Source organism: Phyllostomus discolor, chromosome 14 (assembly GCF_004126475.2).
Source record: "Phyllostomus discolor isolate MPI-MPIP mPhyDis1 chromosome 14, mPhyDis1.pri.v3, whole genome shotgun sequence".
Taxonomy (NCBI): Eukaryota; Metazoa; Chordata; class Mammalia; order Chiroptera; family Phyllostomidae; genus Phyllostomus; species Phyllostomus discolor.
In genome coordinates, this window is record NC_040916.2 from 2561689 (window position 1) to 2578651 (window position 16963).

The following is a 16963-nucleotide window of genomic DNA, read 5'->3' on the forward strand; positions in this document are numbered from 1 at the left end:
ACTGAAGAAGATGAAAGATATAAGAAACATTGTACATAGGACAATGACAACTCAGTCCCCTTCAAAGTAGGCATCTTGGGACCTAACACAATTCTCCCAATGGCCATCAGCTTCCCCATCATATTTTCCTGGATCTCATTGACAGTCTGAAATCTCTTCCCTTTCAAGGGAAATTTTAGTTTAGGGGAAAGCCAGAAGTCACAGGATGCCAAATCTGGGCTGTAGGGGGAGGAGTCACCTGGGTGATTTGATGTTTCACCAAAAAACTCTGCACAAGATGTGATGCATGAATGGACACTTTGTTGTGATGAAGCTGCCAGTTGCCATAGCTGCAGCCTTCTGAATCATTAGAATAGTTTCTGCAGAGGAATGCCAAGCTTAGTGCAAAATTCGATGCATATTCATTGCTCTACTCACTCAGTCATCTTGAATGTGATGGCAACACAGTACACCTGCTCACTCAATGGTGTATATCACCCCCACTGACTAGTCCAGTGAAGTTGTCATTGTTCTGCATGTGCATTCCAGTCCATTCTCCTTGGCTGCCAAGTTAAATCGATGTTGCACAAACTGTTCTCATTATAGTAACAATGGCTGGACTTTTCCCAATAAATATACAGACCTTGTATATTTATCATCAGCCTGATTTTTTAAAGTGTCTTGAATGATATTCTGGAAAGACAGAATTGGTAAATGACTCAGTGGTATCCCAATAAGGAAAGGGTTACTATTTCTTAGAGTATTTAATTTGTAAAGCCCAGTCTTCTAATTCAAGAGCATCTCTTTGACCCAGGATGCTTCCCAACAGAGCATTCAGTTAAACAAGGTAAGTGCTTAATTCTGCATGGAAAGCACTTGGGAGACAAAAAAATAAATTTTATTTCTTTTTTTGTAGCCTTCCTGATATTTACAGTAATATCATCAATTATTTATCGATAGCAAAAAAGGATACTTTTTGCAATATAGTTAGACATTCTATAGTACAACACGGAATTGCCTTCTGAAAGGGGTTTCATGTATAATATTTACTTATAATTTAATATATAATTAAATACACAAATAATTTTTAAGTAAAATTAATAATAAAGACTGTCCTGTGGGTGGTAGTGCTTAATACATGTTGTATTTTGTATGGTGATTTCAAGCCATTTGTTTTCTTAAAATCAGCAGTTATTTAGCCTAAATCTGAACACTATTTTGTCCTTTGCACCAGCACGTTTTTGTGCATACTTTTTGTGATGTGCTAAGAATCTGCATTGCCAACATTAAAGCTTGAACTTAAACTTGTTGTTAAAATAAATATTAATTTTTATTCTTGTATAAATAAATATTTTATTTTAATTTTTAGATAAATATTTTTAAAAATCCTGCCCCAAGGATATGTTTATTGATTTTAGAGGGAAGAAGGGAGAGAAAGAGGAAAAAAACATCAGTGTGAGAGAGAAACATCGATTAGTTGCCTCTTATACATGCCACGACCAGTATGGTGTATGTGTTGATGCTCCAATTAATTGAGCCACCCAGCCAGGGCTATTCTTATATAATTAGATGCCCCCTTTAGTATTATTTTAGAAGCATTGGGAGGATTTGGGGTAAAGTACAATTTATTGGGGAAAACTAGATTTTAGTTTTATGAAACTTTTTAAGTCTTTCATGGGATCTATATTTCCTTGAATTAGGTTTTGAAATTTTTGAACAAATAGATGATCTAAAAAAGTGTTTTCTGTGTTACTTAGAAACAGAGACTTCCTTATAGTATAACCTACTAAGCGATTGAGAGATTACGCACAGGTGCACTGACCCCTCAAGTGTCTGCATAACAGAAAAAGCACCACATCACTGCATTTCTGAATGTTTCCTGCTAACAGGCACCAAAGCCTTATGAACCAATCAACTTCTTGCCAAAGGAAACTGCCACTAAGGAGAGAAAGCCCCTGGAAGAGGTTTTACTATAGATACTCCCCTTCTTTGGAGCCCAAGGGCAGCCTATCTGGCATTTGTCACTGGAACTGAAGCCATAAAGACAGTGTGTGGTACCTGAGAGGCTGCTACAGAACTGAAATTAATTGGACATTTTATAGATATTTATACAGATGTTGGTCCTCAAAAGCTACAAACCAGTGGTTTGCAAAATAAAATGTGTTGGAAACCTCTGAGTAAAATGAAAAAAAAAAAAGGACTAAGAAAGTTTTCATTTCTCACCTGCAAAGATATAGCCATTTTTGGGTCCCAGAGATGATGTTGCCCAAACTCAGAGTCTTGCAAGGGGCTGTTCAGAACTGTTAGGGCAATCAGCCAGCAAGAGTGAATAACTGTCATCCAAAGAGTAGCTATTGATTCTCAAAATAAATTTCTCAGAGTCTGCAGGTCTCTAGAGAATATACCAATCATTACTTTGCTTCCTCAAGTCAGAACTTAATGACTTTTTACTAATAGTCCTTTTCCAAAGTGTATTACTGCTTTAACATGACTTGAATAACCATCAAATGCTCTTCACATTTGGATGGGGGCTCATTCAAATACACATACATGGAGCTATTATGTAACCACCAAATTATGTAGCACAACTCCCCATTCTTACTTCTTCTCTTCCTGTTCTTCTTGTGATATTAATTGTGGAAATTTACACTGTGTTTCTCTCATTTTGTAACAGTTCATCAGAAATTCTATGTGAAACCAGCCCTGCCTAAAATGCAGACAGAGAGCTCTACCTAAGCTTCTTTAATGGATGTTTTCAACAGGAAAATTGGGTGGTTATCCAGACAACACAGAATTAATATATGAATATATTTACTTTTGAACTACTTTTAGTGTCTTTTAGAATACTATATGTATATATTCATTCAACAAATATTTGTGGTCCACTTAATATGTGTCAAACAAAGTGCCAGGTATGTGCTATACCTGAAACAAAGTGCCAGGTGTTGGGAATCCACACAGGTAAAAGGAGGCAGCATGGTCATGTGCAAATGCGTGGTTCTTGATGATAAGAATCTTGAGTTCAAATCCTACCCTCTCAAGCTTCCTGAATTTGCTAAGGTATTTGTTCCCTCAGCCTTAATGTAAACTTGAAGAATTAGTATCTACTTTACAGAGTTGTTGTAAATATTGACAATACTATATAAGGCATCTCATGTAGGCATTGGTATATAAAGTAAACCCTCAGTTAATTATTTGCAGGCTCCCTGTCCTTGAGAGCTCTCCATTTCTATTATTATTATTCAGATATAGCCACATTCTTTCAGTCTAGTTGGGGAGACATGTATAGCAGATGATTAGACTGTAGTGTGGTAAGTGAAATAATTGAAGAAACAGACATTGAATTAGGGGGACTGAGAGTTAGAAGTTTGATATGTAACATTAATTTAGCATACTATCCAATATGTTTTTGTTGCAAGAACCTTAATAAGTTTGTTTTAGTATCTTATGAAGGTTTCAGGTCTGTAAGAACAGCTATGTACAATACAATGATCCAGGGTTTTACTACATGCAGGCATGTAACACCTCATTTAATCCTTACAAAGTAGAAGCTGTTATTATCCCTATTTTACAGGTGGGCAAACTGAGGTACATAGAGGTTAAAATAACTTGCCTAAGGTCACATAGCTAAGAAATCTATATTCAAATCAAGCTCTTTAGCATTAGAACCCACATTTGTGACCCTCATTATACTTCCTTCTATCGTTTCCTTCTTCAAGCTTCATTTTACAGCTAGTAGAGACTGAAACTAATTATTCTTGAAAAAGTCATACAAATCAAGGGAAATTCATGGAAAAGTCAAACAGAAGAAAAGCATTGGATCTAGCAATAAATACAGCCCAGCCATTTTTTTCTCCAGGTAGAACCTAAAGAGTGTTCTGTTTTGACAAGGCCTGGAGCAGTCAGACTCATTCTTTCCCTTGTCCAGTTTCCAGGGGTAGCCCAACCAAGCTCTTCTTTTGTGGGCTGGATAGTTTAGAGTGTTCTATAGTTTTTTTTTAAGTTGCTTAACTTTTTAAAAAAGATTTTATTTATTTATTTATTTATTTATTTATTTATTTATTTATTTATTTATTTTTAGAGAGGGAAGGGAGGGAGATAGAGAGAGAAAGAGAAACATCAATGTGTGGTTGCTGGGGGTCATGGGCCTGCAACCCAGGCATGTACTCTGACTGGGAATTGAACCTGTGACACTTTGGTTTGCAGCCTGCGCTCAATCCACTGAGCTATGTCAGCCAGGGCTGAGTGTTCGATAGTTTTTTTCTTTTTAATCACATTTTAAATCATCTTCACTTTCTTTTTCTGAGAAGTATGAACTGCAATGTTTTTCATTTTCTAAGTCCCCTGGTAAGGTCCATGCTTTTACTTTCCTGGCTTACTGATGCTTTCCACTAGAGGACCCCACCTCTGACATTTCAAGTGCATTTTACAAAATTGGCACATCTTTGTTCTGATACAAGATCTTGTTCCATTGAAAGAATAGTTTGATTTTATAGACCTGTTGGTCACAATCTAGTTTGTCTGGAAAGATGTAAAGGGGGAAATAAGATCAAACTCATTTTATTTATTTATTTATTTATTTATTTTAATTTTATTAAATTTATTGGGGTGACATTGGTTAATAAAATTATATGGGTTTCAAGTGTACAACTCTATAATATATCATCTGTCTATTGCACTGTGTGTTTACCACTCAAGGTCAAGTGTCTGTCACCATATATTTGCACACTCATTTTACAGAAGGAGGGTCTAAGAACTGATTCCTGGGGAATAGGGTAAGTAGCTTATGTCTTCATAAATCAGAAGATCCATAGGAAAGAAAGAGTAAGGGACAAGAGCATGGCTATCCTGAGTCCCCAAGGCCACTTTCAGAATTCCTGTGCACTGATTCCACCTCAGGTTGTTTTCCTGGAAGACCTACAAAAGTCTTGCCTTTGATTCTTTTTCCTTCCTCCCTTCCTTCCTTCCTTCCTTCCTTCCTTCCTTCCTTCCTTCCTTCCTTCCTTCCTTCCTTCCGTCTTTCCTTCCTCCCTTCCTCCCTTCCTCCCTCCCTCCCTCCTTCCTTTCCTCCTTTTCTTCCTCTCTCCCCCTACTTTTCACTGGGGCATGAGGACAGTAGGAATTTAAATGAGTGAACACACCAAGGAGAGGCAGGGGCAATTTAGAGAATGAAGAGATTCAAGAGAAAATCTCAATTCTTATGAAGATGAGAAGTTCTTTTATTTTAGAAGAAACAGCGTACTCAGTTTAAAGGGGAATTTTTCCCATTATCATCAAATCTCTTTATTTCATCCTTCATGTCACTACCTAATGTGACTACCTCATCACACCTGGTTCATTGCTTCAGTTGACCTTTTTTTGGTCTAACTCTGAAAGCCTTCTCCCTCCAAAATGCCCTTACAGTGGGAATAGTCTCTGTCATCTGCATCCTGAAATTTAATATTTGCCATAATTTGATTATACTGTACTTATTGGCTTTTCTCTATCAATACTTCCAATATATACCTCCTCTTCAACAGTATTTATTGCTCACAAGCAGCATACAAAGCACTATGTTGCTTTGTGGATGTAGAGGTAAATAAAATTGTCACATTTTATTTTCACCTCTTGATGATCATGAAGTTGTGGATCTTGTCCTTAAGTAATACAAATTGTAGAGGGAAACAAGTAATTGTATATACTGTAAGGCAGAAAGGAATGAGTTATAGTGACCGAAGGACCAAAAGAGAGGCGAAGGAGTTCAAAAAGAGCCATAGTTAATTTGACTAATGATACCAGGAAAAACTTCATAGAGGAGGTGGCATTTGAGTTGGGCATTAAAAGATGTGTACATAGATTAGGAGTGGGGCACACATTCTAGCCAAGGCTATGCCACATATAGGCAAGGGAATGCAAACAAGCATGGTGTATCTGGGGAGGTGCCCAAAAATTCACCATGCAGATCCAGGGCTCTGTTTTTCTTTTTTAGTTGTTTATGCTTTCTTCATGTGAATGCCTTCTGTCTTCTTCATCCTCTGCTGAGTCCCATCCATCATGCAAAGACCAGTTTTAGCCCATCTGCTCCATATGGTCTTTTCTGACTGTGCTAGCTTGTTCCATTCCTGGTAGCATGTGGTTCACGATTTAACTGCAGTGTCTGTGCTGGATTGGTTTCTCAGCAAGCCCAGGGCAGCCATTATGCTCATCTCATACTTTGGGGGCCTTGCAGTCCCAACACAGTGCTAAAGGTAGTCAGGGATAGATGGTTCTACTGGCCCATTCACTAGGGCTAAAACCTTCATTCTGCCTAAATGTAGTTTATTTCTGCTGCCCCTCCTGGGGTTGCTTGTAGGCATTTAGGATTTGACTGCTTATGTGTGTTAACATATAAGGGAAGAAATTTTTTAACTGCTCTCTTGAATGTTCCTCTCAGTTATGGCAGGGAAGGAGGAGGAACACTTCACCTCATCTTGAACTCCATGACTCTCTGGGCAGAGCCTTGGTAACTGGGGTGAACCCAATTTTGTAATCTGCAACATTATCTCTCAAGTTCCCTCTAGAGAATGACTTTGCTTCTTTCAAGGTCTCTTGATGGTTGAGTTACACTTCCCCTAAAGTGCCAGAAATATAGTTTGTCGATTCTTTTTGGGGAATGAAATACTGGGTATGGCTTCTTTTTGTTGCTGTGGCTGCTTGCATTGTGTATTAGTTTGGTTCTGCACAGAAACAGAACTAATGGGAAATAGATATAGTAGGGAATTGCCTCATGTAGTTATGAAGATTGAAAAGTCCCAATATCTGTAGTCAGCAAGCTGGAGAGGTGATGATATGCAGTTCCATTCAGAGTCCAATGGCCTGAGAATCAGGGAAGTTGATAGTGTAAGTTCCAGCCCAAGTCCAAGTCTGAAGGCAGGAGAAGACTAATGTCCCAGCTCAAAGACAGTCAGAGGGAGGGAGGGAGAGATACAGAGATAGAGATGATAGAGATTAGAGATAGAGATAGATAGATGATAGATAGATAGATAGATAGATAGATAGATAGATAGATAGAAAGAATAAAATCTCCCTTACTCCATCTTTTTGTTCTGTTCAAGCTTTTGGTGGGTTTCAGTGATGCCCACCCAGGAGGAAGAGGATTAATCTACTTCACTTATTTTACAAATATCAAATGTTAATCTCATCCAGAAACACCCTCACAGGCACACTTGAAATGTTTAACCAAATATCTGTGCACTCCATGACCCTGTCAAATTGACACATAAAATTAACCATCACAGAGTGATATAGAAGAAAAGCTTGGCCAGAAAGAAAATCTTATGAGGCTTTTGAAGTAGAGCCTGGAGAAAAATGCCCCAGCAGTGTAGTTCCTACAAAACGAGGGTTTTCCAACACACAATTTGGATAGTGTGTCTGAATTGCTGAGAGACACAATTCTGATGGCTTCCGATGCCATATAGTCATGTATGGTTGCATTGGCTCAGCCAGTTGTACAATGAACAAAGATTTCTGGACAAAGGGTCTAGTGGAGGCTGAATTGCAGTCCACATTCTGTTCACCAAGCCATGCACTTGGGTGAGGGGCTGTGTCTGCCTCAGGGAAAGAGGCCTTTTTCTAATTTTCCCAAGGTGCTGTATGGACTGGTAGAAGCCATGCTCCAGAGTATACTGAGTGTAAGCAGGGCATCCTCGGTGGTGTGTCATGGCATATTACAAGTGTGCAAAATACTGTATGTATGGAGTTGCTGGAAAAGGTCATCAACCGTAGTCACCAGAAGCCTCTAGCCATAGGCAGCCTCTGGACATGAACATTCTTGATAGGTTACTCCATTGTGCCATAAAAATATTTTCTATATGTGCTGTGATATAAAGAAGATTGGGAATCATTGTACCAGGGGACTTGTCTTATCATTCATACAGAAGGCAGCCATTTCAGAAAGGGCACATGTCCATCTGTCTATCTAGGCACAAGATATTCCCAGCAGCAGAGGGTTTTCTGTTTTGCTTACATGTTGGGATGTGGTGACTTGCAAACGTCATGTGAAATCTGGGTAGAGAGTCTGAATCCAGCACATCTGCCATTATCTATGGTTGTAGTTCAGTTTCCATGGAGAGAATGTTGTCTAGTGGCCTAGATCATAAATTCATAGCTTGAAGTCCCAGGAGGTTTGCTGGCCTGAGCGCTGGTTTTTCCCATCTGTGCTCAAGAGGGAGATGGAGGACATGTTAACTGAAAGCTGCTGCTGAAGATTTCCAGGTTTCCAGTGCTGGGGAAATCTAGGGTAGCAGGTCCTTGCCCTTTCCTGTCTTTCACCTCTGCTTCAGTTGTCCCATTTGGAAGCCCTTGAGCCACCCATCAACTTCTCTCACAAAAAAGCAGGAGGAAATGGGGGTACTGCATTGATTTTGACTATTGGCTTGAGGTAACATCTAGGCTCAAGATGCATACCTTTCTTGTTCTTAGTTGAGCTCTAGTTCCTTCTGTATCCCAATAACTGTACTTTTATTTATATACAGTGGTGAGTCCCCTCTCCTAGTATCTCATGTGCTCCAGTTTAGAACACTGTGGACAACCTTCCCACTGGCTTGAGGAGTCTTTGGTTTTAAATTACATACTGACCAATGAATAATTGTCATTCATCTTGTCTAGAGTATTTACTTTGAGATGTCTCAGTTCAGGACTCCTTCTCTGTTCCCTCCCATTCTCCTTCAGATCTGGCTTAAACATTTGAGCACCCTACCCTTCACTTCTTGATTCTCCACCCTCCTTCCTCTTTCCTTTTCCTTCTCTTCATTCCTCTCTCTTCCCCTTCTTTTCCTTCTCCCTCTTTCCCTTTTGTGATCACTGAGGGGAAAAAAGTCCCTTCTGTTTCTTTCTCAAGGACACTTGGCTTATCTTTACAATTAAACTGTCCTATGCATTAAGTTCCTTTACAAGCTTCCTACTTGTCTAGCTCATAGATGCCTTATATAATCAGCTCTTAATTCTTATTTATGGATTTATATATATTCCAAGTTCCCAATATATCCTTCCCCTATTCATCTATTATCATTATTTTCCCATTTCTCTAGACTCCTAGGTTCAAATTGATCTTTCATGATTAGCTTCCTGCATATTAGCTCAGCTATTAAACAGGAATACTTACAAAACACTTCATACACTAAGAGACCCCCAAACTTTCTTTCTGACTGTAATGGAAATGAGGACCTTTTTTGACAACCCCTCAACAGATCCCCCAAAATAAAAGTCCTGTTAAAAGCCAGGGTTTATTGTTTCCCAGGGACTATGAGTATCACTAGACCACTACAAATGGTTGTGCAGGTTGCATCCTGTGAAGGTCAGCTGAGGGAGCAAATGGGAACTGAAATTCAGCCTGTGTTCTACTTACCAGTCTGTGTACCTGTGTGGTCCCATAGAGAGGCACCTTTTTTCTTATTTTCACACTGTGAGCTAACAGTGACCCTGGGTATTGTAGAAGCTGGAGTTTCTACACTATGTTCAGGGGCTTTGGGGATCCTGCATCTAAAGTGTGGGATCAGCACCCCAAGCAGGCCAGCCTGTGGATAGTCATTGACTTTGGGATTAGTGCTCTGTGCATGTGTGGGAGTACCTTAAATGAAAACCCTTAGGCATTAGTCCTGAGAAGTCTAGAGACAAGTCCCAAGGAAACCAGCTGGCCCCTAGTTGGATGAACAGTGTATAGCAGGATGGTTGGAATAGACAGGACAACAGTGATGAAAAGTCAGAAAGGATTTACCTTATCAGAGTACTGCACTATGGAATAAATTGTGTTTACTGGCATCTCCTTGGTGGGGAGCATCTGCAAAACATCCACCATCCCCTTAGTAAGAAAACCCAAGCACAATGTTATGAGTCCCCCTTCCTACTTCTACTCCTGCCCATCAGCCCTCCCTGGTCACATTTTCACTAGGTCAACTTCTTTCAAGTTCTCAGCTTTGCTTCCATCCAGCTTTGGAGAGGATCATGGTCAAGTGGGTGTGCAGTGGGAGGGTAGAATTTGGGCAAAAACCTCAAGAGAAGGGTCTGTGTGGTTGAGAATGAGTTTTGCTCAGTCAGGGTTTTAGCTTTATGGATCCAGCTGCCTTATCAGTCCAAGCACAGTGCTAGATTCACCAGACAGACCTGTTTCCACCCTTACTCTTTGTAGACTTCAGTGGAGCAGGGTGGTGGAGGCACAGAAGAAGGTGATACCATGTAGAATCTTGATTCAGAGTGGAGGTGAGGAAGGGGCAGGAAGGTAAAAGGCAGGTGGGAGGAGAGAGGGTGGGACAGGGTGACTCTGAGCCTGAGGAAAGTAAGCTTATGCTGCAGCCATACCAGGTAGTCCAGTTCAAGGTCACCTCTCTCAGTTCTATGCACTTGGAGCTCCATTAGCAATCTGCTCACGTGTCATTGGCTACATAACAGCCCTCACTTCAAACCAGGGGCTCTCTTGGAAACTTCTCCTATAGAGGACACTTCACTTCTAATCATGACTCTCATCTAACCTTGCACCATGTTCCTTTATGGAAGCTTAGGAACTTAACCCTGGAGGCTGCCATGGGGTGACAATTGACCACATTTCTGTCTACACATAGAGAATCATGGAATAATTTCCCTGATATGGTATTTACTAGTTGAACCTGCAGATTCTTGGTTATGGCTTCTGTATGGGCAGAAGTCAGCCAAGGCCTGTTGCCTATGACTCCCGATCCTGGGGGTACTGGTGAGGATCCCTGAGTTGTGTCAGCTCACCTTGGATGGAGGGATTTCATCATATATTCTGGATTCTGCTGGCTGGGCATCTCTTGAAACCATGACATATGTGTATATTGTGTTCTTTGAGACAGCATCTGTACCACAAATAAAGGTAGAAACACAGTATGTGAAAAGTGGATGACTTTTTAGAGATGGTCTGTTCTAATGTTTTCTTTTTAAGATGGAGAAATGAAGCCCTAAGAGGTTAAATAGCTCCCATCTTCTTGAGATGGATGTTTGGCTGCTTGGACTGTCTCTCCCTCTTCTAGGGATTGCATGTAGTATGGGAGGCACCCAGCTCAAGCCTCACCCAAAGCTCAGCAGGAATTCTTTCATATTCTAGAGTCCACATTAGGCTTAAGATATTCTTCTCAATCTCTGTGTGGGCAATCAAAGTAGCTCTTCTACCCAGGGTCTTAGTGTTTCTGGCACTTGGCATTGACTGCCTTACATGGCTAGTTGTTTTTTAATGATAGGGTCTAGGTTTTTCAGCTGGATTGAATATCTCTAGTTATACACTGTGTTGGAGTCTTCTGGTGCATACATTATTCTTACCACCTCAATGTTAAGCACATAGCAGGTGCTCCACAAACATTTGTGGCTTGTTTGGTTGACTCACACAGTCAAACATTTATTAAGCTCCTTTTATGTGCCAGGCTTTGTGTAAGGCTACAGAGTAGTAGAGATGAGAAATATGTTCCTACTTTTCATAATTTATGGACTGGTAGAAGCATTCCTCTAAGTGTACTGCTTTTCTTTGCTTATAACATGGAATATTTTAGGGTCAAGTTGAAAAGACGCAGTCAGAATGTAGGGTCTTCATGTTCCAAAGCACTACATATCCACACACAATAGGTTTGAGCTGAACAATATCATATGGATCCAACATTTCTGAGCTTAGTCCTGTTCAGCCCCTGCCTCAGACTTGGTGAGTGAGCTAGATTGAGTGCTCTCTCTTGTCTCACTTGTAGATGGAAAAAGTAGCCCTTCTCCCTCCCAAGAGGTCATAAGGAGTTAAGACAGATGTCTCTTTGAGGAAACCTAAAGGTAACCTGTGACCTGAGCAGGCTATGTGACTTATCATCATGAGGTCAACCCTGGGGCTATCAATTATTAAGTATGGTAACTTACATTTACTGAGTATTTACTATGTACCAGGCACCAGGCCAAATATTTTGTATGTGTAATTCCATTTAACCATTTAATTAATACACACAGCAACTCTTTATTATGCATATTTTATAACTGAGAAAACTATGTGTTGCAATGATAAAATAACTGATAACTGGTAAGTGGTCAAGCTAGGATCTTCACCTCAGATGGCCTGCAAAGCATAAACTCAGCCTTAACCCCCCTGCTGTGGATTCATCTTTCCCAGTAGTCATCCAAGGAAACTTGTTACTGAGAACTTACCAGGTTTCTTATTGAAGATCTTCAAGTAGGGACCTAAGGAGTTAGAGCAAAGGGGAATGAAGAACATGGAAGCAGAGGGAGAGCCCCTCTACATCCAGACTTGTTATTATAATTTGTGGAAAGGGAATATTTTGTGTGGACATGGGATTAGGAAGAATAGGACATTGCAATGATCTCTTAAGATGCTAAGATCAGGTTTTCTGAATTGAGAATGGCACAAATACAGAAGGACCCAAGGGATCTAGAAGAATATAATGGCAACCATTAGAAAATTAGTACATGTTCCTCAATGTCCCTTAAGGTAATAGTCAAAATATTACGGAATTGAAAGTGACCCTGGAGGCCCTGTAATCCAAACCTTATTTCACATGTGAGAACACTGAGCCAGAGAGGTAAAGACACATGTTTAATTAAGCACAGGTTGCTAATGGCAATGCTAAACTTGAACCCAAGATCTGGTGTTCCTATGACCAGATTCTAAAGATCATTCAGAGTGATATCATATAGTCGGGGCTATCAGTTTGGGAAATAGTGAGGTGAGAGGGGTAAGGTAGGGATTGTAGAAATGTTGATTCCATGGAGCAAAGGACCTCTCCACACCACCTTGGATAAGAAGGAAGGTGCATTTCCACATTGGGAAAATCTTACCTTGTCTCCTCTTGCACAAAAGGAACAGAAACACTGAAGGCAGAATGAGTATAAACAGAGAGAGGACAGCCAACCCACTCAGCAACCCAGCATGGTGAGTATGGAGGCCCATTGCGATATCTGGAAATGAAAGATGCAATGAGACAACTCTCAGGAAATAGGCTGAAGATGCTTATTGAGCAGGCTTGTCCACATTCAAAGGGCACTATCAAAATTGGATGCCCACCGAGGGAGCACCAAAACTTTGAGGGAAACTGTGCCTTTGGCTAAATCAGGGGTGGAAACTGAATTAGGGGGCATCTTTCAGAAGGCTTTGGACTTGTTTCTAAGGCTTCCCAGGGGGGGTTTGTCCCTGGGAACCAGGCCCAGCATGAGGAAGGCATATTACTCCAGAGAATGAGGCCCATCTTCAGAGTGATTTCTGAGACCCCAAGAGAGATGAACAGAGCTGGTTACCTGCACAGAGCTGCTGGGCAGAGATAGAGTCAGAATTGTTGCTGACAGGGTTCCATGCTGTACATGTGTAAGTCAGCTCTTGGTTATTAGGAGTCTGGAAGATTTGAAGGACACTGCCCTCTTCCCCCAGGGGACTCCAACTGTATATCACATTTTTTTCTTCTTTCTCCACAGAGCATGTCAGTGTGACATTACAGGTACTGTTTACAGATGTCATTAAACTCTGAGTAATTTTTGGCTTCCCAAGCCTACCTATGGGGAGAAAACACATTAGCCAGTGGTAAACTGGAGCTGGCCTATACCAGTTTATGAGAGCCAACTGATATATTTTTTAAAAAATCTTAAAGGTTTATTAAACACATTCATCAAGAAAAAGCAATATATAAACACTTTTATAATAAAATAAATCATATTTAAAACAAGCCTAATAAATGCTCAAAACCCATCACTTTCTAATATTTTGACAATTTACCATTATCTATGCTCTAGAAGTTATTTATATCTATGTATGTGTCTTTTGTAATAATGTACAAAGTCTTTCCAACTTTGCATGTCTTAAAATCATCTATGACAACATGGATGTATCTTGGCAATATAATGCTAATAAGTCAAATAAAAAATACAATGCTAATAAGTCAGATGGAAAAGGACAAAAACCATATGACTTTACTCACATGAATATAAAATGAAAAGTGAGAAACAAGGCATCAAAACAAAACAAAAATAAACTCAAGACACAAGAATCTGAATGGAGGTTACCAAAGGGGGAGGGCAGTATAGGGACAGTAGAGAAGGGTCAAATATATTATAGATATATTGTGAGCACACAATACTGTATACAGATGTTGTATTGTAAAGATGTACATCTGGAATTTATATAATGTTATTAACCAATGTCACCTCAATAAATTTAATTTGAAAAACCAGCCATGGTAGGAGTATTTATACTGCAGGAATTGGCAAATGCTATAAACTGGGGCTTGATTTACTGCCTTGTTGATTGTTGCTCTAGATTTAAGAAAGCAATGGAAGAAAGTTTATCAAAGCAGATTAAACTTAAAATTGTGTACTGTCTATAGGCATCACATTGTGAATAGCAATAAAACAAAACAAAACCAAATAAAAACAGACTAAGAAATAATCTTCCAGTATTTGAAAACCACTATTCAATTCAGCAAAGAAGTTGCTTATGTCATTGAAAAACAAGTGAAGTTCCAATGTATATGTCTCTATTGAATCTCTTTTTCTTATTAGTTAACTTAAATGAAAATATCAACCAATATTCATGTTGGTTCATTCACTGACTGCAACCATAGGTTGAATAGGGATATAAATGTTTAGCAAAAATCAGTGAAAGTATTCTGTGAGAACAAATGGCTATATGGAATTTACAATAAAGATTATTGTATATTTTATTATCATTTATGAAATTGTGTGCAACATACCCCTTATGTGAATCAAATTTATTATATATATTATGTATACAAATATACATATACCACTGAGAACTAGTTGAGACTTCTGGCCAAGATGGAGGTGTAGGTAGATACACTGTGCCTCCTTCCTTAACCAAAAGTAGGATAACAACAAATTTAAAAACAAAAACCAACCAGGACTGCTAGAAAATTGAACTTTATGGAAGTCTATCAACCAAGGCGTTAAAGAAGGAACATTCATACAGATAGGTAGGAGGGGCAGAGATGAGCAGCCAGGCCAGAGAGGATTCACAGCAAGGTAGTGGCTGGCAGACTAAGTGAGGGGGTGTCTGGTGGAGCAGGCAGTCCCACATTTGTGTGTGGATAAACTGGGAGGAACAACTGGGAATGAGACAGACCACATGGGGAAACGAAGCCTCAAAACCTCTGACTGAAAAATCCTGTGGAGTTGCAGTGGTGGGAGAGACACCCAGCCTCACAGGAGAGTTTGTTAGAGAGATCCATAGGGTCATAGAACATACACAACCCACCCCTAGGAATCAGCATTAGAGGGACCCAATTTGTTTGTGGGTAGTGGAGGAGGTGACTGAAAGCTAGCAGATAGCTGAGCAAGCAGCATTGTTCCCTCCTAGACCTCTCCTCCACATACAGTGCCAGTCCTGCCCTGGCAAATACCTAAGGCTCCACCCCTTACTATGTAACAGGTGCCCAGAGACCAAAAAAAAAAAAGGCCCAAATGAAAGAACAGACCAAAGCACCAGGAAAAATACAACAAAATGACAAAGAACTAGCCAACCTATCAGATGTGTAGTTCAAAACTGGTAATCAGGGTGCTCATAGAAATGGTAGAGTATGGTTGCAAAACAGAGGAAAAAGTGAAGGCTATGAAAAGTGAAATAAAGGAAAATGTACAGGGAACCAACAGTGATGGGAAGGAAACTGGGACTCAAATAAAAACTTTGGAGCAGAAGGAAGAAATATACAGTCAACCAGAACAGAATAAAGAAATAAGAATTCAAAAAAAAAAAAAAAACAAGGAGAGGCTAGGAACCTATAGGACAACTTTAAATGTTCCAACATCTGAATCATAAGGGTGCCAGAAGAAGAAAAGGAAGAACAAGACATTGAAAACTTATTTGAAAAAATAATGAAGGAGAACTTACCCAATCTGGCAAAGGAAATAGACTCCCAGGAAGTCCAGGGAGCTCAGAGAGTCCCAAAGAAGTTGGATCCAAGGAAGAACACACCAAGGCACATCATAATTATCTTACCCAAGATTAAAGACAAAGAGAGAATCTTAAAAACAGCAAGAAAAAAGGAGACAATTACCTACGAAGGAGTTCCCATACGACTATCAGCTGATTTCTCAAAAGAAACCTTGCAGGCAAGAAGGGGATGGAAAGAAGTATTCAGATCAGGTGTGCCAAGAAAAAGAAATATGACCCAAATGAAAGAACAGAGGAAAACCTCAGAAAGAGAACTAAGTGAGGAGGAGATCTCCAACCTATCTGATGGAGAATTTAAAACCCTGGTAATCAAAATGCTCACAGATCTGATTGAGCTTGGTTGAAAATGAAAAAACAAATGAAGGATACCCAAAGTGAAATAAAGCAAAACATTCAGGGAACCAGCAGTGACAAGAAGGAAACTAGGATTCAAAGCATTGATTTGGTACAAAAGGAAGAAATAAACATCCAACTGGATCAGAATGAAGAAACACGAATCCAAAAAAAAAAATGAAGAGAGGCTGAGGGTTCTCTGGGACAACCTGAAATGTTCCACCATCCAAATTATAGGGGTGCCAGAAGGAGAAGAACAACAGAAAGAAATTGAAAACTTATTTTAACAATAACAAAGGAAAACTTCCCAATCTGGTGAAGGAAATATACTTCCAGTAAGTTCAGGAAGCCCAGAGAGTACTAAAGAAGTTGGACCCAAAGAGGAACACACCAAGGCACATCATCTTTAAATTACCCAATATTAAAGACAAAGAGAGGATCCTAAAATCAGCAAGAGAAAAGGAGAGAGTTACCAACAAATGACTTCCTATGAGGCTATCAGCTGATTTTTCAAAAGAAATATTACAGGCAAGAAGGGGCTGGAAAGAAGTATTTTTAAAAAGATTTTGTTTATTTTTTTTAGAGAGAGAGAGGAAGGGAGAGAGAAGGAGAGGGAGAGAAACATGTGTGGTTGCCTCTTACGTGTCCCCCACTAGGGACCTGGCCTGCGACCCAGACATGTGCCCTAGACTGGGAATCGAACCAGCGACCCTTTGGTTCACAGCCTGCACTCAATCC

The 16963-nt window shown here is 39.8% G+C and overlaps 1 protein-coding gene across 3 annotated transcripts; it reads right to left on the reverse strand.

Moving 5' to 3' along the window:
* Nucleotides 1–5342: 5342 nt before the first annotated feature.
* On the reverse strand, nt 5343–13580 carry CD84 (CD84 molecule). Of its 3 annotated transcripts, none has more exons than XM_036015117.1 (6): nt 13231–13580; nt 12775–12894; nt 12127–12159; nt 10711–10808; nt 9713–9775; nt 5343–8317 (listed from the first exon to the last, which is right to left on the reverse strand). In XM_036015117.1, the coding sequence occupies exons 1-6, from the start codon at nt 13499–13501 to the stop codon at nt 8276–8278; spliced, it is 627 nt and encodes a 208-aa protein (XP_035871010.1). In that variant the 5' UTR covers nt 13502–13580; the 3' UTR covers nt 5343–8275. The 3 variants fall into 3 exon arrangements, with proteins under 3 accessions (XP_035871010.1, XP_035871009.1, XP_035871011.1); XM_036015116.1 differs by having other exon boundaries at nt 5343–8151; nt 13231–13579; XM_036015118.1 differs by having other exon boundaries at nt 5343–8085; nt 13231–13577.
* Nucleotides 13581–16963: the final 3383 nt, after the last annotated feature.

Coding starts and splice junctions, on each gene's coding strand:
- CD84 (XM_036015116.1), bottom strand. CDS start 13,501: ATGTGTTTTCTCCCCATAGGTAGGCTTGGGAAGCCAAAAATTACTCAG. Junction 10,809..12,126: donor GATCTTCAATAAGAAACCTG/GTAAGTTCTCAG, acceptor TTTGTGGTACAG/ATGCTGTCTCAAAGAACACA. Junction 8,152..9,712: donor TAGTGCAGTACTCTGATAAG/GTAAATCCTTTC, acceptor TCTTGAGCACAG/ATGGGAAAAACCAGCGCTCA.